Below are 13,870 nucleotides of genomic sequence, written 5' to 3'. Positions count from 1 at the left end.
TCAGGGAACTCGATGCAGGTTTCTCTGCAATGGAGACACATTTTATCCGCACATCCAAATATTGTGGGCCTTACCAGTTGTGCCTCCGTTAACAAAACATCCCGAATTTTAAGGAAATGAAATAAGATAAAGTCAGGCTGGATAAAAATATTTTTTAAAGGGACAAGGGCTGGGATATCTTTTTCAGATAGACAGCAAACTATTTTTCCTTTGTTTGTTTAAAATTAGGGGAACAGAAGGCAAAGGGAAAAAATATTGTAGATCTTGATTCTGTTTTTTATTTTTATTTTTTGAGATAGATGGAGACTCAACAAACCTTTTAGAAATACTGTATGCAAACTATTTTCGTATTGCAGTGACCTGAATATTTTTTTTATTAAAAAGAAAACCGCATTTATTGCCACTCACTTTATGGAGGTACATTCCCCCTCCCCCATGGGCTGCTTACTTGCTTACTTACTTTTGGGATGAAGGGGAAACAACCAAGCAAGAAAACCACCTGTTCTGAAATGGGGGAAGCGAAGGGGAATTCTAGAATCAGGTAGGAAGATAGCCAAATGACAATATAAAATCGAATATGCTCCAGAACAACAAGACACCTCCCTTCAAATAAAATAAAATAAACGGAAACAGAAAGTCTGATATAAGAAATCTCGTAGATTTCAGAACGACTCCTTTCTGTGTAGGGCTTCACTTCCACACACGCTGTTTTAGGAATATGTGGCTATGGAATTTCACTGGGGAGAAAAGTAGGGTATGTGGTGTGTGTTTATGACAGCCAAGCAAGTAGATACATCTGAACCGCTTTTACTTTCAGAAAATAACATGTCCTCAAAATGGGCCCTATAGGGTCATCTTCCATTTCCCTCAAAACATCTTGACGATTCTAATCCCCTGGATGTGGAGCCATTCAGATCCACATGGCTCCTTTTCTAAGCCAATGGCCTTCAGATTCGGGTGCCCTCCTTGGGGCAATCCTCAACCCCAGGCCCGCTGGGGAATCTGATGCCCAGTTGGCGCTGAGGATTGCCCCAACACCTCCAGTTCTAAATCCAGTTTGACGACGAGTCTCAACTCAGATGAGGTTTGTCTTCTTCGGGGTTTCTTCATCGCGCTAGGATGGAAGTGGGTGTGAGGTGACGGGGTCTGAATCTTTCTTCTCCTTTTTAACCTTTCCAAGGATTGTTGCATCTACTGAAAATTAGCGGGCATGCCTGTCCCAAACGAGCCCTCCCGCCTTTGGAAGCCGGTCCCAGCGGGGTTCCCTTCCCAGCCAGCCAGCTCAGGACTGCTGCAACCTACGGAAGAGGATTCGCTTCAGATCTGATTCGTATTGTGGACACAGCCTTTCTTTCCCCCGCGAGTGACATCACCCGGCTTGCTGACCCACTGCCCGAGAAGCAGAGAGATGTTTTGCCTGGGCGGGCTGCGCTGAGCGGGCGCAGAAGCGCTTAAGGAAAAGGGAGCCTCTCCAGGTCGCTTGTCAATTTCACCTCCTCGCCTCGAAAAGCCGCAACTAAGGAGGGGAAACCGCCGAGCGAGGCGCAAAGCGATCAAGTTCCCCAACTGCCATAGGCGCTGCGGTGGAGGGTACAGCCGCCGTCCTCCCGGAGCGATCCCCAGAGCCCTTAAGCCGGGCTACTGGAATGCAAGGTCGCCCCTTGATGATCTGAGGGTTTCACTTCCCCGCTAAAGCGGTGGGGGGCTGGCAGCTGAGTTCACACGCTAATTGCACTGCGGAGCGAAACTGGATTAGAGGCTTAAGTAAGAAGCACTGCGGATTGGGAGCCGGTTTAAAATTTGAATCCGCCAGCTCTGCAGGACTCCGGTCCTCCTCTTAGCCATCTTCACTCGGAAGGAAGTCCCGTGGATTCTTCACGGGGATTCACTTCCAGAACTTGCGCCTACCTTTAGGATCGCAGCCCTTCGAAGGAAATGCGTTGGGGATAGGAGCGGAAAAGGAGACTGGTGGCGATTTGCTTTAGCTGGATTGTTGCGGGAATCCTTCCCCACTCCGCGGTCACAATTTGATCCCCAACCCATTGATCTGGAAGGCTCATTGCAGTTGCGAACCAATGGCTTCAGCGATCCCAGACCTGCTGAAATATACATGCGAATGAGGGTCTCGGAAGCCAAGCCTATGGAAGCCAACGGGCCCTGTTTTCAAGGAAACGGGGTGGGATGCGAAGGTATTGATTTTGATCTGAGCAAAAAACTACAACCTGGCTTTGCTGAGGGAGTGTGTTTAAAAGCGCAATCTCGGAAGGAAACGGCTTGCTGCGCTTAGGAGGCCGTCAGAGGGGAAATCGGGGTTCTTTTTTGCTATACTTAACAAAAGCTCTTTTTCCGAAAGGCGGAGAGCAATCTGCTCTGAGACCTACTTCAAACGAGGGGAACCCGGGGTTTTTGGAAGCGGGGGCTCCTCCACTCGATCTCTGGCTAACGGTCTGGGAACCGTTTGGGAGGGGAGGGTGCGGGGGGGAAGCGGAAACTTTCCTCTCAACCTCGGCAAAGTCCCTCCTCTCCACGTCAAGCCAATGACACCGCTGCCCCCGAACTTTCCGCCAGCAGGAGCTATAAGAGCGTCCCTGGCTGCAACTTTCGCCCAACTCCCAGCCAGCTCCAAGGAGCCATCGGGAGGGGAGCTGACACCGCCAGGGAGATTTCCACCGTCCTCGTCGCCCTCTCTCTTTCTCTTTCTCTCTCACTCTTTCTCTTTTTTCCCCCGGCTCCCGATGGCTTCCCCCCACCCACCCAACTGAGGCCCTCCCCCAAAGCCCCCACCCACCCACACCCTGGTCCTCCTCCTCCTTTTCTTCCGCAGGCCCAGGATCCAGCCAGGGGGAGCTGGCTGGCTAGGCACCCTCTCCTCCTCCCCCCTCTCCTCTCCCCTCCTCCCTCGCCCCCTAAAAAGGGCTGCTCAGCGCGCTGCGGGTTGGCCCCCGAGATGATGCAGCAGGACGAGTCGAACTCTCCAGTCTCGCCCGCCGACGACAGCCTGAGCAACAGCGAGGAGGAGCCCGACCGGCAGCAGCAGCAGCTTCAGGGCTCCGGCAAGCGAGGGGGACGCAAGAGGCGATCGAGCCGAAGGAGCGCCGCCGGGGTCGGCGGAGGAGGCGGAGGCGCAGGAGGCGGAGGAGGAGGAGCCGGCGGGGGGATCGGTTCGGCGACCGAGGAGCCGTGCAGCCCGGCGCAAGGCAAGCGGGGCAAGAAATCCGGCGGAGGCGGCGGCGGGAGCAGCGGAGGCGGCGGAGGCGGGAGCAGCAGCGGAGGGGGCAGCCCGCAATCTTACGAGGAGCTCCAGACGCAGCGGGTGATGGCCAACGTGCGCGAGCGGCAGCGCACGCAGTCGCTGAACGAAGCGTTCGCGGCGCTGCGCAAGATCATCCCGACGCTGCCGTCGGACAAGCTGAGCAAGATCCAGACGCTCAAGCTGGCCGCGCGCTACATCGACTTCCTCTACCAGGTCCTGCAGAGCGACGAGCTCGACTCCAAGATGGCCAGCTGCAGCTATGTAGCCCACGAGCGCCTCAGCTACGCCTTCTCCGTCTGGCGCATGGAGGGAGCCTGGTCCATGTCTGCCTCTCACTAGCCTTCCGCGCCGACTGGCCCGGCCGGAGACCGAGGTAAGCGGGAAAGGGACGCGACGGGACGGGCAGGAGAGAGAGAGATCTGGGATCTGGGAAGGAGGAGGGGGCCCGCGCTCAGACTTGGCCTTCGCCGTGGGCCTGCTGGAGCAGCCTGACTCTCGAGGAATCCCTCTGAGACGGGCGGGCGCAGCTGGACTGCAGCCAACCTAGACTGCGAAAGGAACTCGCTTTGCGCACGATCTCGGGACCCCGGACACGCATCCGGGTGGAGCGGCCAAGTTCCCTGGAAAATCGGGGCCTTTTGCTTGCAGGCCAAGCTGGGCTAGGCTTCCTTATGAGGAAGCACTCCTGTCTCACAACCTCTCTCCCCTCCTCTCGATCCTTTGCTTGAGAAAGAGAGAGTTATCCCCCAGTCCCTTTGAATCCTCACTTCAGTGCTAGTTAAGAATCCGTCCAAAACGCTGGTACTTGCAAAGATCCATAGGGAGAGAGCCTTTCTCTCTCTCTCTCTTTCTTGGAGACGGGAGAAAGAGGGCCTCTAGGACGCTCCCTCCCGGTTTCGGAGATGCTGAGGCTCGCCCGCCACTCTGACGCCTCCTTAACTTCCCGCATCCTCCTGAGTAAGTCCCTCTGGACTCCAGAGCGGACTAACTTTTTTTCCTGGGGTGGAAAAAAAGCATTCGACTAACACGCCCTGCCTTCCCCCAGCTTTCAAAGATGGAAGGCTGCCTTTCCAAAGCAGCGCGCGTAGGCCTTAGCAGCCCGGCTTAAGCGGGATGGATTTCCGCGTGCGGGATGAAGGAAAGTCAGGCTAGACCAATAGGAGCAAGCGAAAAAGCGAGGGTAGCAAGTCACCTTGGATGGCAGAGAGCGGGGTCCACCCCTGAAGTGTATTGTTAAGGCATCCATCTCCCTCCCCTTCTGAACACGTGTCCTACCGGGGTGCACCCCGGATCCTCCCTACCCGATCCAAATTCCTTGGTGGTGGGGAAAGGTTGAAACGGGACTTCTGGGCCTGCAGCCTGAGAAGGGAATTAGGCCAAAAATCAGGAAGAGGGGAAAGTCTTTATTTAAAATCCCAATTGCTAGACACCCCTCCATGCACGCAGACACCCCGCTCGCAAACAATCAGCGAACTCGCTAGATTCGCCAACCCAAAGCAGAAAAGCTCCCACTTCGGCATTTACTGTATTCGAGTCGCCCTCCACTTCGGGGGAGATCCGGGTGATCCCATCCCAAGAAGGCTTCGGCTTGAAAAGGAAGAAGTAAATTCTTGAGTAGGAAGGGAATCGCATTTCCTAACGCTGACCCACACACCCACCGCTAGATCCTCGACACACGCTTTCTTGCGGAGGTCCTCTCTTGACTTCAAGGCTGGTTAACTGGCCGTGGAGCCAGCCAGAAACAACACGCAGTCCACAGAAGCGTCTCCTTTAAAGAGCATGTGCCCTGCGTTGGACCGTGGCTGTGGCGTGAAGTTAAATGTTTTGTTTAGTTAGCCCCACCCAAAAAATCTTGCGGACTTTCCAAATGCGTTGATTCCGAGGGAGCTCCTTCCCAAGGAAAGGGCTGTTGGAAGCAGATCGCGGGTTGTGGGGAGTCTTAAATGCGCCTTTTCCTTTTCTCGCGAAAAAATCCTTGTATGCCTATGGCATCGGGGTCCCGAAGGTCTGATGGGACGTTGACTGATTCTCGCTGGGATTCTTAGGCAAGTTGGATCGGCTGCCCTAAACATAATCTCTCAAATTACGCAACTAAACTGGTTTGGGCGTAGTGGTGACTTCTTATTTAAGGTTTGCAAAGCGTTCTATGTTGGGTTAGAGTCTCAGAGTCAGCGCACGCCGCTTCATTTAAGATGAGACCCCATAATCAAACAGGTCCTTATTATGACTGACTGTTGCAGCCTCTTTCCATGAGTAAGTCCCACGGATCCCAGTCAGACCTGCTGCCAAATTAATATGCTTAGGCTCCTGTGCATGTTTACTCGGAGGTAGGTCCCACGGAGTCCGGTCGAGCTGGTAGCCAAGCATTGACTTGTCCCAGCGGAGAGACTGGTGGCGCCACCATGGAAGAATCTCAAGTACATTTGTACTTCCATCCTGATGTTGCGATCCTCTGCACACAACACCTAGGGAGAAGACCTAAGGAGCAAGCATGGATAGGATCGAGCTGTTAAATCTGCTTTCTTGGAAACTAAATGGATTTGAAGCCTTAATTCGAACCTTTATCAGTAGTACATATCAATACTGATCGAAATGGTGATGGGATGGGGCCTTACTCTGCTGAGGATTACTCAACCACGTAAAGCTGCAGGAGAACTCAAAGAGACACTCGCTCCCAAACGTTTGTAGTTTTTAACCTCTCACAGAGCTGCAATTCCCAGCGCCCTTAAGGAACTACAGTTCCCGGGGTTCTTTGGGCGAAGTCATGAGTTTGAAATGAGTGGCGTGTAGGCAACCTAATTCTCAGTATTCTAACAAAATGTGGCGTATAATGAGATGTTCAAGGGGGAGCCTGGCCTGAGAGATGGTCGCAGAGTCTCCCCTATTGGGGCTGCAGCTCCATTAACTGACTTCCGAGTAAATATATAGAACGAGGCTGTAAGTCTCCTGGCTTGCGGCCTTGAGGAGGACAGACACGTGGGAATGTACTACACGTTCCTGTCCGTGGAATCTTCAGGAAACGCTTAGGGTGGCGTGGGACTTTGGGAGAGAAGGAAGCACCGCAACTCCCGATCCCATGCATGTTTACTGGGAAGTCAGACCCACCCAGGAGCGCAGCTTAAGGTCTAGTCTTGTGCAAACGTACTTAAAGTACCAACCCTACTCAGAGCTGCATATGACATTCCCCAGGGAAAACACGAGCAGTACCCGGGTGATGCATAGCTGCAATCCTATACTGTACACGCTTCCCCCGGAGCAAAAAGTCCCATCGGCTCAGCAGCGGGGATGAATTGGGGTGCAAATGAGACCATCCGGGCAGCCAGGGTTCCTCGCCACCACAACTCCCTTTTGAAGGCATTTGGGGTTTGGTTCCAAGTAAACATGATCGGGATTGGAGCATTACGTGAAGCCAAGGGCCGCCCAGCATTTTCTCCTCCAGTAGCATCAGGCGACTGCTGAGCTAGGCCGGAGGTTGAGGGCCCAGACCAGAGCGCCTACCTGGTCAGGTTAAACAAAGCAGCTTAACTGTCACGGGGATCGCAGCTTGCAATCGAACCGCAATCCGCAGCCTGCCCGCCAGCCTCCTACTGCCTCTCTCCGGATGGGCAGAGACCCACGACCAGCCTCTGCTTCCCCTCCACCCCCCAAAAAATATTTGTTTTGTTTTAAATTTGTGCCTCAGTCTCCTAGCAGTACTTACAGCGCACACAGGGAAATTAGGTGGGGACAACTCATGAACCATTATTATTACTATGATTCCTTGAAGCGACTGAGAAAGCATCCACCTCGGGTTGCTGAACAGGCTTCCTTGAAAGCAAGCTACCCCCAGACCTGAGGGGACCTGCTTCCAAGTAGCTGATCTTAAGAGCACCAGGGGGAAGCGCCCCCCCCCCCATGCACTAGATTCTCCTAGATATCCGTAACACTCCCTTCTGCGCGTTTCCTAATTTCATGCCTCTCCAGCAGGGCCCTCCCCCCTCCTTCCTTTGTGCTTTAATTCCTCCTTCCCCCCACCCCCGTGGACACACAGAAGCACATTGTGTAGAGCAGGCTAGAATCAAACATTTGCAGCGGTGTTATTTGCTGGAATTGTGACGCGTATTTTTATGCCGCCCTTCAATCGTACTCAACCAGGGCAGTGTACCAAAATATATACAATGGACATGTGCAGAGATAGAAAGTAACACAACCGAAAGAAGGAGGTGTTTCATTTTTTAAAATAATTTTAAAATATGCCTCTTTCTTTTAATATATGTGCGCAATATATTTCATTTTCCATTTCCAGTAACCAACATTCCCTTCTTCTCTTTCTGTCTCTGGGTTTTTGCAGATGACATTTGTTCCCAAAGAAGGAGAGAAAACGGACAATCTAGAGAGAGACTCTGCACTTGGACTCGGCTCCCCTCCTTTGTTTTTCTCTCCCCCCTTTGTTCCCTCTAAGACAATATATAACGCCAAGGATTTTCTTGGAAATTGAGCGGCGTTCTTGGCCCACGTTGCAAGGAGTAGGGCGTTGGGAGACCAGGAGAGGCGAGAGATCCGGGGGGGGGGGGTGCTCCTCGGATGGTGCGGCGGCTGATCCAGAGGCGGCCAAAGGGCCCTACCAGACATCTCTGCATTCTGATCAAAAATCTGAACCGGTTTTATTTTTATTTTTCTATTTTGACGAAGAATGTTGGAATTTAACTTTTTTTCCTCTTTACTTCCTTTTTTTTTTTTTTTTTTTGTTCTTGCATGCATGCATTCCCAAGAGAGTTTATGAGCCACTCATGAAAGGAAATACGTTACTGTGGACTCCCCCCATTCCCCTCGCTCTCTTTTTGGAACAGATCTAATGACAGAGAAACCCGGAAAGAAAAAAACCCGTTTAGAACGAGTGAGAAAGGAAAACATATTTTTTAAGAAAATATGTTTAGGGTAGCTATGCATTATGGGCTCCAAAACTCTTATATCCTGCTCCTCTTTCATTTATATTTTATTTTTCCTGCAAGAAAAAAAGGAGGGGGAAATGGGGTGGGGGGAGAGCGAGAGAGAAAAAAATGAAACATTCTATTTATTTATTGATGACCCATGTTAAAAAAAAATGCAAATAGATCCGGTGTCTAAATGCATTCCTATTTTTATGATTGTTTTGTAAATATCATTGTATATTTTTTTTTCCCTGCAATAAATAAATTGAAATGTTAAAAGAATTTTAAAGTTTGGTCTGTACGGAGGAAAGCGGGCTTGAAACTGAAGGTAAATAATGCTCGATCGCGTAGATCTGAAATTACCCAGGAGAGTAAGGGGCCAGGGTCAGAGAGAGGGGGGGGGGAGGGAATATAAACAAACGAGAGAAGAACGCAAATAAACTAGCTACTGACAGACACATGAGTGTTAATTATCGAGACAGCTTTATGATTCTGCTTGAAGATTTTGCAGGACTTCGGATTCTCTCCCCCTTTTAATCAAAATAGCAAATTTTATAATGGTAAAGTGTAGTGTATTAATATTATTATCATCCTCATCCTCCTTCGATCTAAATTAAGAACCACCCATTGGTCTGCATGCAATTTCTCCACCGCTGTGTTTCTTGTTATCTCGGGCGGGCGGGGGGCGGCAGATAAAGGTGCTCAGCGGTCGCGTAGCTATTTGTGTTTGTTGAGGGTTTGGGGCGGAGTGGAGGTTGATTGAAGCCCATCCATAAGCCAAATGCATCCAGAGTTTTGTTTTTGTAACGAATTAAGTCGGGAGCAGGGAGTGGGTGGTGGTTTTTCACACCTGCCTCCAGAAACGTGTGTTCGAAAGTAAGCCGGGGGGGGGGAGGGAGAGAGAGATCGCACTGATTTTTGCTGGGACTGACTTCCTCGGATCAGGCACGCTGGCTTTCCAATGAGAAGTGGCGAACCCTTGACGTGCGCGGCGTTGCAGATAGATGACCGAAAGTTTGAGCCTCAGACTTGAGGTCTTCAGACTGTGTGTGTGTGTCCCCTTACCCCCCGATTGTTTTGTTGCCATCGATCAGACAAATAGACTGTACTGCCGCAGAAGGAACTCGACGACGAATGTCCATGCAGGAAAACAGCCCACGCCTAACTCAACGCCTTGCAAGCAAAGAAGCCCCCATTCATTCGGAGGGAGCTTTGCTTCCAAGCAGCGTGTCCGGCTATAGCAACAGCCCAGCGGTTATCAAAACGGTGGCTCGGAGGCGAGCGGCTTACTCCAGGAGTAGGGAAAACCAAGGTCTCCTATTTCACTGCTTTTCTTTTTTTTAAGGATCAGTTTTTATGTTGTTGTTTCACACCAGGCGAACAAATGGCACGTCGGGCAACCCCTGGGCTCGCCTTATCCCTTCCCAAGTGACGCCCCCCCCCCAGCCCCTTCATTCCACTTTATATAAGCCGAAGTAGAGGCACTCCCGGTCTAACTGACACGGTTGGGTGCGACGCGATCCTCCCCGCGGTGCCCATTAGACAGAAACCCGTTGGCGCCTCTAGCATTTCTCAAGCCAGAAGCAACTGGGCTTCCTTTCGTGTAAACGTGCAATAAGATCCGGTAACACATCTCTCCCGCCCCCCGCCCCAAACCATTCGGATCGGATCGTTTGGGTTGAGCTGCAAAATCCAAAGCGCCTTCTGACGCCGACCTGCGGTTCAGATCCGCGCGGGTTTACACTCGAGGAAGCGAGCTGCCTGCCATGCAAAGCGGTCCTTGAGGTCTTTGATCCGCATTTGTGTTGAAATGGAAGCATCTGGGAGGTAGCAGATGCCAGTTTGCTCTGCCTTATCCATGTCTGATTACTCTGGTCGTATAAATAAGCCGGGCTGGTCTCCCTCATCCCAACCATCCCTGTTTGTTTTGCTCAGGTTCGGTTTGACGTTTCCGGATGCCTTGTTTACCTTTCCCTGGCCATCCTTAGGCCACCTCTCGCCGCCTTCCCCAGCTCCTCACGGTTCTCACCATCGGCCGTGTCGGGGGCCGGTGAGCGCTGTTGACAGAATTTTTTAAAATAAATAAATAGATAGATAAACGGCAGAGTTTATTTGTGTTTAAGGGGATTAGCCAGGACTTTGACAAAACTGGATTTGAGGCTTGCGGAGGTCCATCTCCCGCCCCGCGTCAGAAGGAGGAAGGGTACCCTCGGCAGTGTCGCCCAGCAAGCTCTGGAATCGACCGGATTTCCCCAAATGAAGTGGCCTGAGATTGCAGAAGATCTGGGGGGCCAGTTCCGACCTGGAGGAGAGCTAGAAAGCAGAGAGCAGGAATCAGAGCATGGTCTGTGCTGTTGAAAAAGGTAAGGTACAAAAACCTTTGTCCAGTCTCCCTCTTGAATGGACTTGATCCTAAAAGTTGTCCCCGACTGGCATCTCCGAATTTATCGGTGGAGATGGTGTGCAGTAGTTGCCATTGGTTTTTCAGGAAGCCTGTTTCTAAATCTATGGATCCCCCATGTAAATCTGACGCTCACGCCCTACGCCTGAAATTCGAATTCATTCACCTACTCCGAGAGGAATTGGTTTCAGTTCGGTTCCTCGGACTGCAGGCGCTTGCGAGGAGTAAGTCTTCCCCTTGGATTCAGTGGGGGTAAATGTGCACAGGATCAGGCTGTTTAGTACTGTATCCTGGGTCCCTACACATGGGACTAACCCTTTTTGAATCCAGTGGGACGTACTTCTGAGCAAACGTTTAGGCCTACCCGCCTTCCTGTTTTTTCCCCAGCCTAACTTTCTTCTAAGAAAGTATGTTCAGGATTGCTGTTTAGGGCTCCAAGGCTAAAATGCACTTCCTGGGGAGCTGAGCCCCTTTGAGCCAAGTAAAGATGCACAGCCAGAACTGGACAATGCTTACTCGGAAGTAAGGCCCGCTGATTTCCCGCGGAACTGATTTCCAAGTACTGTACTCTTGTTTCCAAAGGCTGCCTTAGGCTCTGGCGCTGAAAGGAGATCCGATGTCATTCTTTGCATACTTCTGTGAGGAAGTGAGGGCAAACACCAGTGGGATTCGCTTCCAGGTAAAAGGCGTCCGGGTGCCTGCTTCAGTTTCATTGGGCGTGCTTGAAAATACAGGCGACTTTCACTGGGGTGGGAGCCTTGATATGTTATTCGTTGCGCTGGAGGGTGGGGAGAACGTCCGTCACGCCTGGAGAGGGTTTCCAACTAGGGCAACGAGTGGAGAACTGGTGACCTTCCAGAATATTGTTTGGACTCCAGCTCCGATCACCCCTGACCATTGGCCACGATGGCTGGGACTGATGGGAGATGAAGTCCAACAGCGTCCGGAAGGCCACCGTCCCCCCTCCCCTTTCAGAACAGTTGCCAGAGGCACCTTTCTCTTCCACCCTCTTTATGCTGGCTAGCTGATGGTATTGGTATCCTTCCTTAGTAAAGGATCATAGAACTGTAGATATCCGGTTTTTTTATTTCACCCCTTGTTCCTTTCAGAGAGGGGAGGAGGGTGGGGGAATATAGGAGCCAACTCCTGGGCACCAAGCTCCCCTCAGCCCCCCATTCAGATGGTGTACATACGCCGAGTCTTGTGATTGATTATGTGGGGCAGGGTTTACCTGACCCCACCCTAATATTTTATTCAAGTTGGCACCCCTGGGAGGAAGGGAGAGGATGCTGCCGTCTCAGTCGAGATGGCCCTTTAGGGAAATGTTTGGGATTTAGGACATTGTGGGATTAGCTGAAGCAGGAAGGCGTTCGCTTGGTATACTAAAGAGCCATAGGATGGATTCTCGCATTCTCCAGCTCGCCTCCTGCTTTGGGTATTTTGGGGGCCGGTGCAGACTGCTGGCCTACCTCAGTACCTGAGAGACCAGGGTTCAAGTTCGCACCCCACAGGAGCCAACTCCTAGGTGCCGAGGTCCCTTCGCCCACCCCACCCCAAATAAAACATTTAAGGACTCTGACCTCCTCAAAGTTGATGAGCAACGGTGTGTGTGTTCCCTGTCTTGTGATTATGTGAGGCGTGGCTTACCTCCCCCCCCCCATTTTTTATTCAAGCTGGCACCCCTGCCCCCCTCAATGGTGATGTCCACTGGGTGACTTAGGCCTAGCCACTGTCTCTCAGTTTCACCTACCTTGCAGGGTTATTGTGAGGATAAATTGGAGGAAAGGTGATCGATAGATGATCGATCGATATATAGATCTGTGTGTAACATAAAAAACAAGGATGGCCATAGTTTTCTGAGTATTGAGAAACTCGCTGACAATTGGTGGGGAGAGTCAAAGCTGCATTTGGAGCAGCCAAACTTTTCTGACTTCTCTCTCTCTCTCCCCCCTCCCCGCCCCTCAAGCCTTGTACGTTCCTCACCCACTGATCTGCTTCCCCATAAGGAAGCCGGCCATGTTTGGTTGCCATGGTGTTCATCCTCTTGCGAAACAGGGCTTGATGACTGGCGAGAGGACTTGGACCACTCAGAAACCTGGAAGAAGACAAATGAATTCTGGGATACCCCCCCCCCAGCAACCCACTTCACACACACACATACCTCCCTCTTAATTTTGCAAAGGCTCCTGGGACTTTTTCTTTTCTTTTTGCCAGTCAAAGGGGGAGAGAGCGAGGGCTCCGGCTGCCGGTGGCCTGGTGCAGGGAATGGAGTGTGCGGCGCTGGGGCTGTTGCTATTGCCCTAGAAGCAAGGCAACCTTTTGCTGCAACTTGGCCCTCGCGCGCGCTGGAGAGCGAGCTAGAGAGCGCGCCCGCGGAGCCTTCTTGCACATTCCACGGTTTGGCAAACGCCGATCTAGTTATTTTCTCTAGTCCAGTATCAAATTCTTCTCAGGCATACGATTTCACTTGAAGTCCTGCCCAGGAATCCTTCAAAGTGAGCGTTTGTCCCCGCTCTCATGATGTCAGGCGGTTTTTCCCTGCATCTGTAATCTTTTTTTAAAAAAGTTTTTTTTGTTGTTTTTTGAGGGGCGAGGGGAGATGAAAAACAAACTTAAATGTGCGGGGAAACAACAAATGTTAGGGAAATCCAAGCAGATCCAATGAAAATTGGAGGAAGGGCGCGTGTATTTGGGTGGCGTTGGTGGTAGTGTTTGTGCCTAAGTCTTAACTTCGTCCCATGCAGTGACGGGGCTTTCTGGGTGGCGCTGTCCTGGGCATGTTTACTCGCGAGTAAGCCCTTCTGATTTCCATGGGGCTTGCTGCAAAGTAAAGGGCTGCGAGGTTTGCTGTTTTAAAGGACGATCCTAGGCAGGCCTACTCAGAAGTCAGCCTCCTTGAGATCAGCAGGGCTTACTCGAATGTAAGGGTGCACAGATACTTTAAAGACACGGGGCCCCTGCAGACGTCTTTTCACTACCCTTATCGTTAGTACTTATCACGGTGGTCGTGCTTTCAATACTTTTTGCTCCTGCAAACGTTTCAGGGTATGCATGCTGCGTTTCCAATTGGTGCATGTCTCGTAACTTTTTATGCCCCAAATATTCCGGGTTTGTGTGCCTCTTTTGTTCAGCTATAGCGAAAGAGCGTCCCTGCAGACCGCGCTAATGCTGTAACGTTGGGAAGACACTGCAGAACAACGAATAAACCGGAATACTGTGTGGATGGACCAGTGGAACTCCACCAGTAATTCAGTATTATTGTGTCAACGATGACACGTTGCAGAATACACACCCACACACAAACCA

At 51.4% G+C, this 13,870-nt stretch overlaps 1 protein-coding gene and 1 long non-coding RNA gene across 3 annotated transcripts; one reads left to right on the top strand and one right to left on the bottom strand.

The window, feature by feature from the left end:
• Positions 1 to 2,486: 2,486 nt before the first annotated feature.
• Positions 2,487 to 8,445, top strand: TWIST1 (twist family bHLH transcription factor 1). The gene is made up of 2 exons (XM_081833942.1): positions 2,487 to 3,626; positions 7,584 to 8,445. The coding sequence occupies exon 1, from the start codon at positions 2,948 to 2,950 to the stop codon at positions 3,590 to 3,592; it is 645 nt and encodes a 214-aa protein (XP_081690068.1). The 5' UTR covers positions 2,487 to 2,947; the 3' UTR covers positions 3,593 to 3,626; positions 7,584 to 8,445.
• Positions 8,446 to 10,360: 1,915 nt separating this feature from the next.
• LOC309352991 lies at positions 10,361 to 12,648 on the bottom strand. 2 transcript variants are annotated; one of them, XR_014161510.1, is made up of 3 exons: positions 12,548 to 12,648; positions 11,081 to 11,388; positions 10,361 to 10,476 (listed from the first exon to the last, which is right to left on the bottom strand). It is a non-coding gene; the product is annotated as an uncharacterized lncRNA (long non-coding RNA). The 2 variants fall into 2 exon arrangements; XR_014161511.1 differs by lacking the exon at positions 12,548 to 12,648 and adding an exon at positions 12,315 to 12,457.
• Positions 12,649 to 13,870: the final 1,222 nt, after the last annotated feature.

The sequence above is a fragment of the Podarcis erhardii genome (genome assembly GCF_964252035.2).
Source record: "Podarcis erhardii genome assembly, chromosome: 12".
Classification (NCBI taxonomy): domain Eukaryota; kingdom Metazoa; phylum Chordata; class Lepidosauria; order Squamata; family Lacertidae; genus Podarcis; species Podarcis erhardii.
The sequence above is the reverse complement of the archived record's forward strand: the minus strand, read 5'-3'. Positions and strand labels throughout refer to the sequence as shown.